General features: G+C 43.9%; 1 protein-coding gene across 1 annotated transcript in view; it reads right to left on the bottom strand.

The window, feature by feature from the left end:
* cntn3b (contactin 3b) overlaps window positions 1–16,720 on the bottom strand; it is a gene marked incomplete at its 5' end in the record, with an annotated part of 73,791 nt that overhangs the window by 15,864 nt on the left and 41,207 nt on the right. Inside the window, 8 exons of the mRNA XM_080729119.1 lie at window positions 4,506–4,623; window positions 8,556–8,731; window positions 9,653–9,780; window positions 11,657–11,807; window positions 13,305–13,434; window positions 14,437–14,573; window positions 15,027–15,211; window positions 16,355–16,457. Of these exons, the coding sequence (XP_080585245.1) occupies window positions 4,506–4,623; window positions 8,556–8,731; window positions 9,653–9,780; window positions 11,657–11,807; window positions 13,305–13,434; window positions 14,437–14,573; window positions 15,027–15,211; window positions 16,355–16,457 (1,128 nt within the window). The remainder of the gene's footprint in view (window positions 1–4,505; window positions 4,624–8,555; window positions 8,732–9,652; window positions 9,781–11,656; window positions 11,808–13,304; window positions 13,435–14,436; window positions 14,574–15,026; window positions 15,212–16,354; window positions 16,458–16,720) is intronic.

The raw sequence follows: 16,720 nt of genomic DNA, 5'->3' as shown, positions 1-16,720 counted from the left end.
TCCCATACAGTAGAGTGAGATTTCCTGATCACAGTTCAACTGGTCTGCTCTATTCCCATCCCCTCATTCAGCCACCCCATCCCCACATCCAGGCACGTGCACACATAAGACATCAAAGGGGGCTTGAGCCCCTGCCCTTGTATCCGCCTGTAAAAAGTGCCCTCTCCAGACCATAAATGCCGTTTTTAATATGGAAAAAGAAATGCAAATGCCCTCTTTCCATGCTAAACCTGAAGGCAGTATTGGAGATAATGAATTGCCTTGTCCAAACTCTCCTGAACTTGAATCCAGCATGTTGAAAGAATTGCCCTCTCTGTGTAGAAATCAAGCATCGAACATAGCCGACCTCCAAGCTCACAAGACGTCGCAGCGCGACGCGTTGTGAGCTTAAGTTGGAGGTAGGGTTGGACACGGTAACCGCCGTACCGCCGTACCGCGGTAAACCGAGGTCTACCGCGGTGTCAGTGTGCTTACCGCGGTAAAAAAAGACAAAAAAAAGTCTATTTTTTATTGGAAAACAAGCGAGTTTTAAAACAGGGGAGAAGCGAGGACCGCATGCGCTCCATGCCGCTCTGCTCTGGGCCGTGTACCACAGTTTGGAAGCCACATACGTCACTCTCACTCTCAGAGACACAGACAGTCACTGCTGCTGCCTGCGTAGAGGAGTACAGAGCAGCGTAAACTTTCTTTGTAATCCACACGACACAAGGATGTTAATACATACCTTGTGTTGTGGCATATCTTTTTTTATTCATACGGATTACTGGCGGAGCGCGGGCCGCGTGGACTAAAACGAAAATGAAACTATTTTACTTTTTCCATCGCGTCGCACGTTGTGCCCGTTCGGCGGCGCGTCGGAGATTTTATAACCTTTTCTGTCAAGTCTTGTAACTAAAACCTGTATATAGCAGCACTCAATCACTGGGATTTTAGAGTTGAGACGTGACGTGAGTTTACAGAATCACTGTACACGATCTGACTACCCGTCCTCTTCTGATTTGTTCACACAGCTGTTTGTGTCTGAAAAGCCTACTAGCTAGCCTACGTTACTATGGTAACCCGACAGTGCAGATCTAAAAGCTCAGAACGCGTCGCGGATGCAATGTGTTGTGAGCTTGTAGATCTGCTCCTTTCAAAGCCATACCCGCTGTGCTGTACGGAGAAGTATAACTCGGGCGGTCAGGCTGTGTCAGTGGAGAGGCGACTTTAGGGAAGATGATTGCAATATTTTGGCTTATCGCCGAACCTTAATTAATAGATACGGGGGTGCGGTAATTACCGCAGTACCGTCGGTAAATGGGAAGACGGTAATCGCGGTAACAAAATGTCGATACCGCCCCAGGCCTAGTTGGAGGTCTGGTATTTTCGATATTTTCACCAAAAGACCCTTTTAGAAATGTCAGCCCCTGCCTCTCTAACATTCTCTGCACGTCCCTGCCCACATCCATTAGAACATCCATTAGAAGCCTTCCCTTATCAGCTTCATAATACCGCTCCTTGCTACATACAGTATCAAGGCCATCACACACCCTCTAATTAAGGCTCGTGTCCTTGGTCTGTGCACACAGGGACCTTTCATACTCTGTGGGTAAAGTGGGGGCTACCAAGTGATTACTGAACACTGTGCCACCAACAAAGAGGTGCCAAAGAGGGGAATGGGGGGGGTGCAAAGTAACTCAGTAACAGAGAGGATAGGAGACACAGAGAGAGAGAGAGAGAGAGAAAGAGAGAGAGAGAGAGAGAGAGAGAGAGAGAGAGAGAGAGAGAGAGAGAGAGAGAGAGAGAGAGAGCGATGATATGAGTGGTTATGAATGTTACATGTAGTAGCATTACCATGTTGTTGTTTGCTTTACTGTTACATTATTCAAATGCCTTCCATGGTATTTTGCAGACGCATAAATGAGCTAATTATAGGCATTTTCAATGATAAACATTGCTGCTCCAATGCACCTGGGACAGCTATTGCAGTTTGTTAAGGGCATGAATACCAATGTAATTCACCAGAGATAAGGTACCGTGATGAGTCAGACACATTGAACACATAACAAGCTGCGTTTGCCGAAGCCCGCGTCACACACGTGCCAGTTCCTTCAACGTGTGCCATTTTGAAATCCCAGCTACAGAGACGCACACAACACAGCATCTTTGCAGCTTGTCTCAGAGATGCAAAGTACATGTACCGGTAGATCTGCCCAACGCCTCGAAATGCAAGTCCACCCGCCACAAGCAGACAACATTAGCAAATAATACCTCTGCTGCTTTCATGTGAAACAGAGTATTGTGTGACAGTGATGAATGCAGTCTTTCAATTTCAAATCAATATCGCCCTGCTAATTATTTGTAATGTGAGCATTGCACTGTTCTTTGAGAATGTCAAGCTAATTTTCGACACATTGTTTAACGAAGCTTAAATGCTATATAATAGCAAGCACTCCTAGGAAGGTATAACTTTTTTTTACCAGGGGTATCGTCTCTGTCCCCACACCACTAGCAAACGCATGTGTAAAATGTATACCTCACTTGTGTTCCAGATGTCTTAAAGGACAACTTTGGTTTTTTACAACCTGGGTTCATATTTTAGATTGTAATTAGAGAAAAGAAAAAGTGAGTGTCAAAACGTTTTCATTTGCTTAGCTCTATTGTTTTATCGCGTTTACTGTGCTAAAATGTGGGGCATGCGTACACATGGGGGCATGCGTACAAGTGGCTAAATATGTCTTTTATTATTAATCTAAAATATGAACCCTTGTTGTAAAAATCTAAAGTTGTCCTTTAAGGGGGTTCCACACTAAGCACGGTCACCGCCTCCTAGCAATTCATTTTCAATATTTTGGACGCAGCGAAGCTTTGGGGCGGCGAGGCGAGCGGGCACGGTCCTGTGAAATCCCCCGCGAGCGTGCTCGTTTGTGCATGCATACACTGAGCGAGTGTGTTTGTGTCTCACCGCGGTGTGGCCACCGCTGATCCTAGCGGCAGTACCGACGGCAACCGCCTGCATAACATGGCTACTACAAGTTCATTTTGTCTAGTTATCTTTCCGTACTGTCGTCCGTAAGTGTGTATTCAAACGTAAATTTTATTTGTTGTTTTTTTCTTATGGTTCTCACAATACACTGCTGTACAAGCAGGACCATTCTAAGTTACATGACCTTATAGCAGGTACGTGCACACGTAGACATCAAAGGGGGCTTGAGCCCCTGCCCTTTTATCCGTCCGTAAAAAGTGCCCTCTCCAGATCATGAATGCAGTTTTTATTATGGTGAAAGAAATGCAAATGCCCTCTTTCCATGCCATACCCGAAGGCAGCATTCAAGAGAATTGCCTTGCCCAAACTCTCCTGAACTTGAATGCAGCATCTTATGTTGAAAGAAATGCCCTCTCTGTGTAGAAATCCATGCTGTTACGCCACATCTCCAGTATTGGCGTAATTATAGTTCAGTGTGGTATCAAGCACCGGAAATAGCCGACCTCCAAGCTCACAACATGTCGCGCTGCAACGCGTTGTGAGCTTGGAGGTCTGCTATTTTCGATATTTTCACCAAAAGGCCCTTTTAGAAATCTCAGCCCCTGCCTCTCTAACATTCTCTGCACGTCCATGACTCTTAGTGTCATCCATGAAGGACACACAATTAACATTGTGCAACATTGAAATGAGAACATAAGCTTAATACAGCTAGTTGAGTTAAGATCAAGAAAAAGAAAACAAACAACTTACACATAACTGAATATAAACATGGAATTTTCACACCTAAAATAACCAGCAAAGGGAGTGCAATCTCTGAATGAAAAACTGTGTTTTCTGTGAAAACTATTACTGTGTGTGAGTGTAGTACAAGATTCTGACTCCAATCTTCGCTATCACTACTATAATTTAGCTGCTCATAACAGACTCCATATTGGCTCATAATTGTGCTTGTGTTTGATTCACATACTCTTACCTAGAGGGAGGAATAGTATTATCATTTTACTAACAAGGGGGCATCCCCCCCCCCCCCCCCCCCCCCCCCCCCCATTCCCTCTGAAATTCCCTACTAACGTCAACAAAGTGAGTTTGTACACTTTGATAGATAACTTAAATAAATAAATATGGATCTATAAATCCATAACCAAAATAAGACTCAGAGGCAGCCAAAAAGACAATATCTTAAATTGTTGTATTTTGAAGAGAGCAGACAAGGAGACAAACAGTGAGCATACCATAGTGGCAACTTGCTAATTCTCTCTTCCTAAAATGGAGGTTGACATACAGTATATAAGGGAGTACAGTATATGACAGTTAGATCGTGGGACTCATTGATTCGTTCCCATATCATAACAAGAATACAGAGACACGTAGTGTTGGTAACTTTCCACTAGCCAGAACTTACAGTACAACAGGGTAACAATGACCTACACAGTATACTGTAAGTTCACACAGTAGTTCACAGAATTTAACCTTTATGGTCATATGAGCCTCATACACAAATCATACATTTATGTATCACAAAAATATCCATCACACTTACCTTTGACGACCAAGATGGCAGAGGTAGACAGGCTCTCCACGTCTGTGTCTATAACGCAGACATACTTCCCTCCGTGGTTCAGCTGGATGTTCCGAATCATCAGATCCCCCGATATGCTCTAGCAGGCCGAGAGACATCATTGATAAAACAAGGTCAGTGTGCAGCTGATGGCACTGCACCATTAGCCATGCAATATTGTTTGATTATGAGCCTTCTCGGTGAGATGTGGTTTCCCGCTTGTGACTGTGGATTTCATTTTGTGGCGAGGCCCTGCTTTATCAGGCTGTCCTCAGGCCGCCCGTTTATGTGTCACACAAAAAGCAAACAGGAATGGCTGGTGTACTCTGAACAAACAGTGCTATTGGCTGTCCTTCAGGCAGAACTCCACCACCACAACTACTAACACGCACGCACGCACGCACGCACGCACGCACGCACGCACGCACGCACGCACGCACGCACGCACACACACACACACACACACACACACACACACACACACACACACACACACACACACACACACACACACACACACACACCACACAAACACAGCTAGCTAGCTAGCAGGTACACATAAGACGCGCAAAACAAACAAATCCATGTTAATTGGCAAGGCGATCCTAATTATTCTGTAATTACATGAGCCTGGCAGAGATGTGGATATAACTCCAAGCGTAAAAAGCAAATATTATCTTAAGAAAAAAAAAAAAGAAATAGAAGGAAAAAACAACTTTGTACTTGGACAACATGGGGGAAAAAACATATTTAAAATGTTTAAGTCGACCGGAACTTCAGAATGACATTGGGTATGGGGGGGGGGGGGGGGGGGGGGGGGGTTGTTGTGGAGGCTAATATAAGACATTAATAATGCACACGCTCTGCAGTTGAGCTACCATCCTCCTGCAGAGCCCTTTACTGTATCATTTTCACCCGTTATGGGTATCTAATTCCCAAAAGTCACCTCTTAAAAGTGGCCTGTTGCCAAAGTCTGTCAGCATATCAGGAAGATGAATTGTGTTAGATCAGAGATGATTCACCTGCGGGTCTCGCCCCGGTGAGACACACTGCAGCCATGGCAGATTTCATCACCTCATCGGACACTGACCACAGATCGACACTGCGGCGACTGGGCATGAACCCTCTCCGAGGGACTGACAAAGCAGAGCCGAACAACACTTAAATTTGTCTGAGGGGTAAAAGTTGACTCCCTCTCTCTCCTTCTTTCTCATCCCCTTTCCTCTTCCTGTAATCGGGGTGCCTTTTAGTTTGACAACCCGTGTGCTCCGGTCATCCCGCCTGTCTCACTCTCCTGCATCAGCCACCAGCTGGCCGAGTGGAGACCGGACGGATAAGACGCCCCGGCCTTGGCAGGCAGGCAGGGGAGACACAAGGGGGGGATATATGTAGGACTAAGTTACCAGGGCCCAAGGTGGAGGGGCCTGGAATTATTTTATACTTTAGCTATTGAAAAATAGCAGATCTACAAGCTCACAGCCGTGCTGCGAGATTGTAGATCTGCTATTTTTTTAAGTTGTGAAAATGTGTGCAATTTGTTGAATATATGTATTTTTTGAGCGAACAATTGTAACACAAACTTTGCTTCTGGGGGGTCCCTGGCTGGAACTAAATATTTTGAGCTGGTGGTCTGTGGCCAAATACATATCATTTTGGGGGTCCTTCAAATTAAAAGGTTTTAGCACCACTGACACAGAAACATATTTTTTTTTCTTCAAAAAACCTTAGAAGGATTTGAAATATTCAAAGACTTTTTCCACGATTTTTCAAAAATAGCAGATATACAAGCTTGCAGCGCGGACCTCGGTGCCTCGCTGTGAGCTTGTATATCTGCTATATGTGAGTGAATCCTTGTACCCAGGGCCCAGAATTTGGTGTGACACCCCTGCTTGGCAGGAAGGAAGTCATGAGGCAGATTTGCTTTAATTATGTTAATTCATTCATCAGAAGCTGTTGAGCAAAGGGCTGGTAATCCCTCTGGGCAGGGGAAACAGGATCTCTGAAAACTCTATCTCATTATATCCACATTCAATGTCATTTGGCAATAGGCACTTGCACACTACAGTATGCAGCTACATTATGAACATAGCATGACCACGGCATGTTCAGTGATAATGATGACAATAACAAATGGATGTATACACTGTATGGCTGGCAGACTTATACATGTATGACTTATCACATTGGCAACACCTTGAATGATGATTGGTACTACTGTATAAGATCAACCAACCAAAATAGCCGATCTACAAGCTCACAACGCCTCGCAGCGCGAAGCCTTGTGAGCTTGTAGATCTGCTATTTTTTGGCTACAGTTCTCAGAATATGGACACTAGGGTTCAAGTCGTTAATATAAAAAAGGATTGGAACATTTGGAGGACCCCCTGTAGTAACTCTGAGGACCCCCTAGGGGTCCCGGACCCCCTGTTGAAGAAAATATGCTCCCTAAGGCGGTGAAAGGATGAAATGTGTATCGACTAACACTTCCAATGCCAATTACGTCCAGGAACGTGATAGGAATTCACCCTTTGTTAGCCTTCTGGTTAGTCCCTGACTGACCAACTAGCAGGCTCTATCTGCCTTGTCCCGCCCTGGTTCCGCCTTTTTTATGTTGAATTTGCTAAAACATAGTTTTTGGAGAAATAAAAACATTTAAAAACATGCTGAGTCACTATACTGCCACTGAGCAGCTCCATTACACTGAAACCAAGTTTGAAATGAGAATTGAATACACAGAATAACAATTCGAAGCAACTGAATTACAATGGTAGTGGATGGAGTGTCCCACCGAATGTCCCACCAAGACACAGCAACCAATGGGTGTGAAGAGGGGCGGGACAACGGGCGGGACTTGACAAAGGGTGAATTACCGCGGTGCAATGCCACGGCCCCGTTATCGCGTCCAGGTACATGTTACCTGGTTACCATGGTTAACGCGGCTGCTGCGGCAGCTGGTGAGCGGGAAAAAAACCTCATATCCCATGATGCAACTCGGCCACCATCATCAGGAAGCATGTAATCTCCATAGGCTCCTATTCATTGCTCCTGCAAAAAAACGGCTTTATCTCGGAATCTACTTCCAAAAACGTTTCGATCGCCGAGAAACGCTTTTTCCACGGCGACACTTGGCCGCAGCGGTCGGCCCGCGGTTAGAATTTTTCATTTCCGTGTGAAAGTACACATCCCGGTCTACTTCCGGATTTAGTGAATTTCCACAACATGGACACGATCGTGGCTTCAGGGGCTCTTCAAAATAAAGCACAGTGAATGGCGGCACTCTGTATCCAAATAGTTACAAAAATAATGGCATCCCAAGTGTTAATGATGACACACGATGAAATGGTACTTCACCGAGAAATTGTCTGAAGTATAACGTGCGGTGGTTCACATAGTGTAATGATATTCTGATTCTCTAGTACTAAGGGTAAAAGGAAAAGGGTAGGCCTACGGTAAAATTTACAATCGAGGAATGGAAATGAAGTGTGTGATTTTTAAGCCAAGCAGCTAGTATAAGTAGTTCTATTGGACGGTTGGTCTGTCTGTCTTTTCCAAAATGTTCAAGCACTGCATTCTGCCACAATGGCATGCTATAGAAACATTGGAAGATGGATAAAATGTATTAAAAGTTGTGGCTGAAAGTGAAAGATGTACTGTACACTAATGATCAATTGTATTTAACATGATTTATTTTTGGTGTAATGTACTGTACGGCCTGTACGTACATCCTCACTCGCACATGCAACCTACAATATAGGCAAAGCGAGAGCTGGTAGCAGCTTATCACAAATTGTGTGTGTTTATTGTTATCGCGTTAATCTATCTGCTATTTCTCCTTCTTCTGCTGCATATATTAATTTATGTAAAAAGTTCTTGACTGGGCAAGTCCTGCCATAACTTTTTCATTGGAGTGCAATTGGTGCCTATTAACGGAGCATTGGAGCATACCCTCGCACATCACCGAGTACTAGAATGTCCCAATTAATAGCAGAGCAGCCGGAGAGAGCTATGTTAATAGTGCCGGAGATGACTCACCCCGCCCACTCTCTCAAAGTGATCCCCGTCCCTCTGGAAGTCGATGAGTTGGCCGTTGAACGCCCAGGAGAAAGAGACATCCAGCGCTGGATCGCAGGAAATCTGGCAGGGCAGCACCGTGCTCTCGCCAACAATAATCTCCATGTTAGTGGGCCTCAGGGTGATTCGGGTGGGCTCTGGCCAGACAACAGATGACAGTGTGCGCATGATAATGTCGCTGCATGGGAACCCTTAACACTACACCACAATGACCACCAACAATATGCTGCCATCGCCGCTGCACTGCCCTGCCATTCAGGGCTAAATCAACCTAACGTTATTGCAGCGGCTATTCGGTGTTTGCTCTGCTTATCCTAATTTCTTTATTACCACCCTTACATTTCCTGCTCATTCGTTAGCAACATTTAACGACATCTTTGGGTGCAGTCATATATTTGCATGGTCAATTGGGGGAAAATGTTTCATGCAGGATTATGGAGGCGGAAACACATCCCCACTGGTGACTGCAGCAGTGAATTGGAAGCAGTGGAGTATGTTAGCCTCATCCAAGAAAGGTCACCATAATTAAATTCTATCGCATTAAAGGGTTCGACTGTCTGGCGAAAAAAAAAGAAAGAAAAAAAGAAAAGCTAATGAGAAAAATAAGAGAGGTGGCTATGGACATAATAGATTCCAGTAGAGGAATCCTCAAGCTCTCTGCAGTCATAAATGATGACCTTTGACAAATTTATTAAGCATAATGTGCTACGGTTCACTAACCGACTATTAAATATATATATTTTTTGCTTTGATTTGACTAAATCAGCCAATCACAGTACACAGATAACAGAGACAGTCCTCTTAAAAAAACTAACTAGAGAAAATGACAAGATTCATAAAACGAAGAGACAGTTTCAACAAAATGGTGGCCTTTATCACCAAAGCAACGAGACACAATAATAACTCAATATATGGAGTATTTTGGGGGTGTTAATTCATCCATTTGTTACTCAGAGAGTGCACAAATGTAACCAAATGGACAGGTAAGAGTTAATTTGGTTAAATGTGTACACTCTCGGAGTCAGGATATTACTGTGTGGGATATTGCAAAGGCTCACCAGTGATAAGCAGCCTTCCACTCGTGCTTGCTGTCCCAAACTGATTCTTAGCGATGCATGTATAGCTGGCTGCATCCCGTCTGGTGACATTGGCAATCTTCAGCGTGCCATTGGGAAGCAGTGTAATCCTAAGGGATGGAGAGCAGCTATTCACAGCTTTGACTAAGGCAGACTAAGGTTTACTTTTTGAATGTTGCCAGCCAGAGTTCCCTCAGTTGGCTCAGATAATGCTCTATTTACACAATCTAAACGCATGCAAGCTAAGTGAAGGTGACACCATGACGTGAGGATATTTTTCTTTTTCTGTCTGGCAGACAGAAAGAGAACTAACAGAAACAGACAGATGGATACATAAATTAGATACAGTAAACATGAAACATAACTGTAACAACAGTAACATACAAACAAAACAAGTGAACAATTGTATAATATTTGCAAAATCACAATTGCATAACATTGAGAACAAATGGCTTCACTACAGTAGATGGTTTGCTACTGTATGAGTAGCCAAACATTATTTCACAATGTGTAATAATAATCTCTGCATATACAGTGCCATAGAGCACATTGAAAATCCTTCTCCAGATTGAGTGGAACAATTACCTTGCCTACAACAACGTAGGCTACATGAATGACAGTCAACTATGTGTTTCTAACATGGCTAATTCATGCCTGAACCTGTTATACAGTATATGGCAGCGGTAGTAGTCATTCTAAAATCTCCTCAGCAGATAGAGATGCTTACATTTTAAAGGGGAGAACTACCCATTTTCAATATTGAACTACTGTATATACCTTGGATTTGCTGTGTGGAAATAAGAAAAAAGACCCCCCCCCCTTCTGTGTTGCCTAGAACTGGAGGATTGATTGTGGGGTTTGGCTTGCAAAGTGCACTTTGATGACATCAAAGTGTACACAACAACTCCAAGGTATATTCATGATATAGTTGTTGATTGTTGAAAATGGGTGGTTCTCCCCTTTAATTGCTCACATTGTTGTTGCCATTTGGTGACTGTGCTGAGATAATACCAAAATGCCATCTCACAGTCAAATCCAGTGTTCATTTAACACTGAGAGTGTGAAGGATTTACCCAGCAGTTAACAGATTTTACAGTGTACTTGCGGGATTGCTCTTGTGTCCATCCCGTTGGGATGATGCAGTGTCTAGTCATAAAATGTGTGTGGTTTTACACACATCCCCCTTTCTTTGACGCCGAGCCAAACTGTGAAATACAGGAGTTCAATTCATAAAGAAGCGCCCATAACTCTTGTTTAAGAGTATTTATATCATTTATTTTAGGAGCTTTAAAAAAAGTGTTGTGAGCCCTCATTTAATAATAGTCATAGACTGACAACATTTCTTTTTAAGTTTTGATGTCTTTTCAATGACTTTTCAAAAGCTGGAATTAGTGTGGAAACATTTTAATTTATGCAGACCTTCAACTAATTTCAATGTTGAAATGCACAGAAACATATGTGCCCCACATGGGTGCAAAACGTAATGGCGTTTTGATTAAGTTCACAATTTGATGCTGTCTGCTTTATTATGGCATTTTCTACACCGCTAAAAAAAACGTGTCTGCGCAGCCTGTAACAAGAATGCTGTGCATAAAATGCAAAACTATTACCCCTGTCACTGACTACTGCATGTGGCATTTGAATTGCCTGTACTATTCTAATTTTACTTCACACATAAACATTAGCCAACAGCTACTCTTTATGTTAGCATTTCACCCTCTACCATGTTCCATGCATTTATCATCAATACTGCAGACCAGTATCTTCATTCATCACACCAAGCCTTTTGCACATGAGAATGTGAGCTGTACACTAGCAATGTGGATAATTTCCCTTGTGGCTGCCTCCATCTCATTTTCATCATTAGCCTTTTCCTCCACGTAGCCGCACAAATAGGCCTACCAAATATTCCATTCAGACAAGTCCACTCACAAGGAACGTGAACGAGAGCCGTCAGGAATATTCAGCCACTCCTTTCATCCCTACCTCTCAGTTCTCTGCAGGATCTCATTGCCTCTCTTCCACAGGCTAATTGCTGGGGGTGAGGCCTGGGGCTTGCACTCAAGAGTGACTTCGCTGCCTGAGCGAGCTTTCAGCAGGGCCCTTAACGGACTCTTGGAGAAACTGGGAGGTGAAGCTGTGTGTGTGTGTGCGCGCGTGTGTGAGGGAGGGAAGGAAGATAGAAACACAAGGATGAGAAAACACACTTAACTTGTACCTCTGCAGATCAACTGTGCTGCACTGAGATTGAAGCCAGAGTTATACTGATACCGTGTTTTCACATAGCCTTTCACAGATTCTTTTTATCCATGTCAAATACAGGATCTTGTACGCTGGCATAGTGTTCAGAAACTTTCGGCAAGCTTCCTGGTAATTTTGAGAGAGGCACACAGAAGCGCAGCAATGCACAGCTGTCTTTAATATGATTTAATAAGTGTCCGTTTAAAAAAAAAGAACGACCAATTAACTTGACATTTCAAGATAAGTCGTACACCGGCGTCCCCATGTACTCTGTTGTTTCAATGGGTTAGGAAGTCTTTCATGCTTAGAGTCATCTTTCATACTAGTATAAAGTATTATACTGCATACCAGCACTTTTGCTGCCAAGGAGGGCATGTGAAAATGGTCTCAGCCATTACCATTCCAGGATGTTATGCACATTTTTGGTCGGTAATATACTGGCACTGCAGTGAAATCACAGCTTTAGTTGTACGCAGGTGCCGTTCCCCCCGGAAATAGCAGATCTACAAGTTTGGGACACACATCGTAGATCCAAGCTTGTATGTAGATATGCTATTTTTGTCTCCCTCAGTGAGTGTAGCCAGGAACCAGACCAATCCGCCTGGGCAAAAAAACTTGCCCTTGGCGAATATGGGTCTGGCCCCGCTCAATTATTGTGAATCCATTTCCTCTCCCCCAAAATTTGGGGGAACAATCAGGGCCCAGCATTGGTCTGATCTAACCAATCGTGTCCAGAGCCATTTTTCTAACTGGAAATGAAAATTCTGCTCGCGAGTCCAGACTAATATCCGATACGCACTGAGGAATTAGTATGAGCAACGCTAGGCTACAGTGAGTGCACCTTGGGAACCTCAGCCAAAGTGTGGGATGGAGGCACTGAAGCACGTCTCTCTCTCCGTGAAGACACACATGCATGCGGCTCTCACAAGAGCACCCCCATCCCCAACTCTATCCACAGTCCCCTCAGACCGGCCCAGACTCTGATCGGTGTCTACATCAGGCTTTGTCTGTCATCATCACATTTTGTCAGCCATCATCTGAGCACTCCCGGTGTCATCAAATATCAGGTACGAATTACATTTCTCATCGAGCCAGCACATAGAACTCATCAAGGCTCTGCAAATAAATCGATACGCCATTTACATGAGAATGCCCTTGCAATGCCACAAAGCAATGCATTTGGAGCGTCCAAATCAATATGACGAAACGATTGGTAGTAAAATGAGACACTCCATCAGATTCATATTTTCTCTGCCGGAGACCATAGTGACACCGAATGAGTGTGTCAACTGATTGCTGTGGAGAGCAATAACCAGCTGGTGGTTTTATCTAAGGAAATGATCAAACACGGAGACAGATAGCAGGATAAGAGCAGCAAGGAAGGCAATCTTACCTAACACTATTAGTTCAGCACTGGAATAAATAATGCCGTGTTTGTTTTCAGCCACACACTGATACATCCCGGCATCTGACAGGTTTAATGCTGCTATGGAGAGGGCCCCATTTTCGATTTGTGTCCGGCCCTGCAGGGGATAGAGAAGAGGCAAATCTACATTCCTGGTGCAAGGCTTGGTCTATTATGTTGGAATACATGAAGTCTATTACTTTTACACCACAAAGGGGATGAGGAGTGTGGGAGAAGAGAAATAGAAGGAGGAATTTGCAGTCTCTTGTTGTGTTCGCATTCGGGAGGGGAGAGGGGGGAGGGGAGGCGGTGATGGGGAGGGGGGGGGGGACTGCTGACCTGCCGCTTAGATGCAAAAGGAGGGGGAGTAATGTTGACAATAGCAGTAGTAGCACATTAATAAGTCATTTATTTCCCATGGCTATCCAGTTGGAAAAGCCACGAGGACAGCTCCGCTGATGTCTTAGTCAGAGTAAATTTTAACCCCATCAGCTTTTCAGGGTTCCTGATGGCAGCTCACCCTGGCATGCTCATTGGATCAGACAGTGGGAGTGGTTTCTCACATCACATTCATCACAATAGGCAGACGTACTGTAGAGAGCTGCTGATACATGTGGACCGCCCCTTAATGGACTTACATGCTTATCCCCTACCCTCGTAATCTTGTCCGTGTCAGCTTATACATATCGTCGTTGTCGGGTGGAAACCTTGTATGTCCAAAACTCTTTGTTTTGCATTTATCATTTTAAAAATGATTTAAACTAGTGAAAACAGCCGATCTCCAAGCACACAACGCCTCACGGTGCGAGGCGTTGTGTGCTTGTAGATCTGCTGTTTTCACTACCTTTGAGCGACGGCCTTGTATGATGAAGCAGGGCTTTACTTTGTGGAAAAACGTACACATTTGAAACGTGGAGATACAAGGTTTCTGCCCGACAGTGACGATATTTTTCTCTTCTGTCTGTCAAAGGACAGTAAGATGTTAAGAACGAATGCTAATTCATGCCTACAGGCACCGGTAGCAACGCTAACACCAGTTAGCTGCAGCCCGCATGCCCCCGGACAGCCCACTTTCATCTACATTTAGCTATGGCCAGTGTTCTAGGTCTCCATACTGTACCTCTGCCATTAGATTCTCTCCGTTCTTCAGCCAGCTATATGATGGTTTAGGCTTTCCATTGGCTTTACACTCCCAGAAAAGGTTGTCTTCAATTGACAAAGCTGTGTCAGCTATTGTTTGGAGCCAGTGAGGTTTTGCTGTGAATAAACAAAAGATTGCATTTACAGAGACAGTTACATCTTAAGTCTAGAAAATAACGACTATTATACAGCCCGGCTAACAAGGCACCATTCTTCCAATAAATCGCAAAACTTTCAACTGAGCAATTGTTTTATCAGCATAATAAGAAACAGGACTCGGTAAACAGTAATATCAATGGTGTTCTCACCAGGGAATTTAGGAGAAGAGTTGCTAACAAATAGATTGAATGCACTGCATAGTAATAAGGCAGTAAAAAAGGAACGCTGACTCAAAATGACGAGACTCTACTGTATTATCCCCATTTTTACACTCATAGCTTAGACGAGTACCGTTTCATTTCGCATTACCATTTCTTCCAGTATTCTGATTCCACATAAATAAATAGTGTCACAAAAAAAACACATTGACTCTTGAGCTTTCTCTCTGGCAATTTCAAATCGTTCACTTACCATGGAAGGAAATGCGACCCCGTGCAGCGTTTTTGCCTCGACTGTTCTCCGCCACACATTCGTAGGTGCCTGAATCTTCTTGCTGAAAATTGGGGATTTCAAGGACGGCATTTGAGTTCTTCATTTTGACTTTGCTTGGGAAAGGGACTCCACTGGTTCTTCTCCAGCTTATTTCTGGAACAGGGCTGAAATATAGAAACAACAACCCAAATGGCGAAATGCAATTAATCACGCTGTACGAAGCAAAAGGCTATTTATATTACTAGTAAGACACCTCAGGGTGACTTGCAACCTCAGGGTGACATGCTTAGGGCGAGGTCGCGCCAATTCTTGGCCATCTGGCCAACCACAGCGTTTCTCTGACGATTCTAGTTGTTGTCATTCTGGGGGGAGTTTGTTCATGTTTTTGTGAGGGTATCAACCCTAGGAGACACGGGGAGAACATGCAAACTCCACACAGAAAGGCCCTATCGCCAACCCCACCTAGGGTGTGGGCGCTGATGACGCGGAGGGAGGAACACGCCGCCCATATATGTCCTTAATATTGATAAAATAATGTCCTTAATATTGACAATATAGGAAGCTCCATATATGGGCATAAAACGTACGAAAGAAATGCCAAGCGGGGCCTTGGTGAGTTAGGGACTTGGTTTGATGCCTGTGGATCTCCATGGGCCATAAATGGTACCCTAACATTCTCATTTTCGACCTGGAATTTATGACATCAGAAATCTCCATGTATGGACATAAAATATTTTTTTCTTTTTCTGGGAATGACCATATATGGACTTTTATACCCTGAGAAATCTCGTAGCTTGTCTGACTGTCAGTACAGGAAGTGATGTCACGTGACATCCTTTTTATGCCCATGAGTCATTCTGTACCACATGACTGTGACTCACTGACATCACACTGACATCACTTCCTGTACAGACAGACAGACAGTCAGACAGTCAGACAGTCAGACAGACAGACAGACAGACAGACAGACAGACAGACAGACAGACAGACAGACAGACAGACAAGCTACGAGATTTTTCAGGGTATAATGCGACCTTCGGTCGCAATTATTGTACCCAATAATATATGTGTTTATCTTCCATTTTACTACTGTATGGTAGTTCAGTTGCTCTTACAGTAAAGAAACTTGAATTTCTACAACCACGCGTCGTTATACTGCAGTCCCATTACTTTAATTAGTAATGCTTGTGTTCACACGTTGCATAAGTAACACCTTCCCCATCTCAACGTGCATTGCTGGGTGTTAGCACAGGCACAAATGTGTGCATGACACCTAGAGCTGTGTACACACAGGCATGCTGACTTACTTTCCCAACGCAAAGCACTCCAGTTTCACCACAGATCCCTTAGCAGCTGGAACAGAGTCAGGGAAATGAACCTCTATTTTGGGTTCATATTCTCCCATTACTCCTACAAAAGAGAGATAATTGACGGTGAGCTTTTCTTTTTCTTTTTTTACACGGATGATTAATGGGCACACATTCATCAGCCTGGACTAAAGACAAAAGGACAAGACAAGACAAGGGAATAGCAAACACAAAGGTCTTTGTGTTTGGAACAAAGGTGACCACTGAAATGATGGAAAAAGGGGAGAACAGTGGAGGTGGTTTATGAAAGAACCTGAAAGCGCACCTGGGGAAAGCATGGTCGGCAGAGATTTATCACCTGGGACA

This window comes from Nannobrachium achirus (genome assembly GCF_963921795.1).
Source record: "Nannobrachium achirus genome assembly, chromosome: 6".
NCBI lineage: Eukaryota > Metazoa > Chordata > Actinopteri > Myctophiformes > Myctophidae > Nannobrachium > Nannobrachium achirus.
This window is presented reverse-complemented; position numbering and strand designations above follow the sequence as displayed.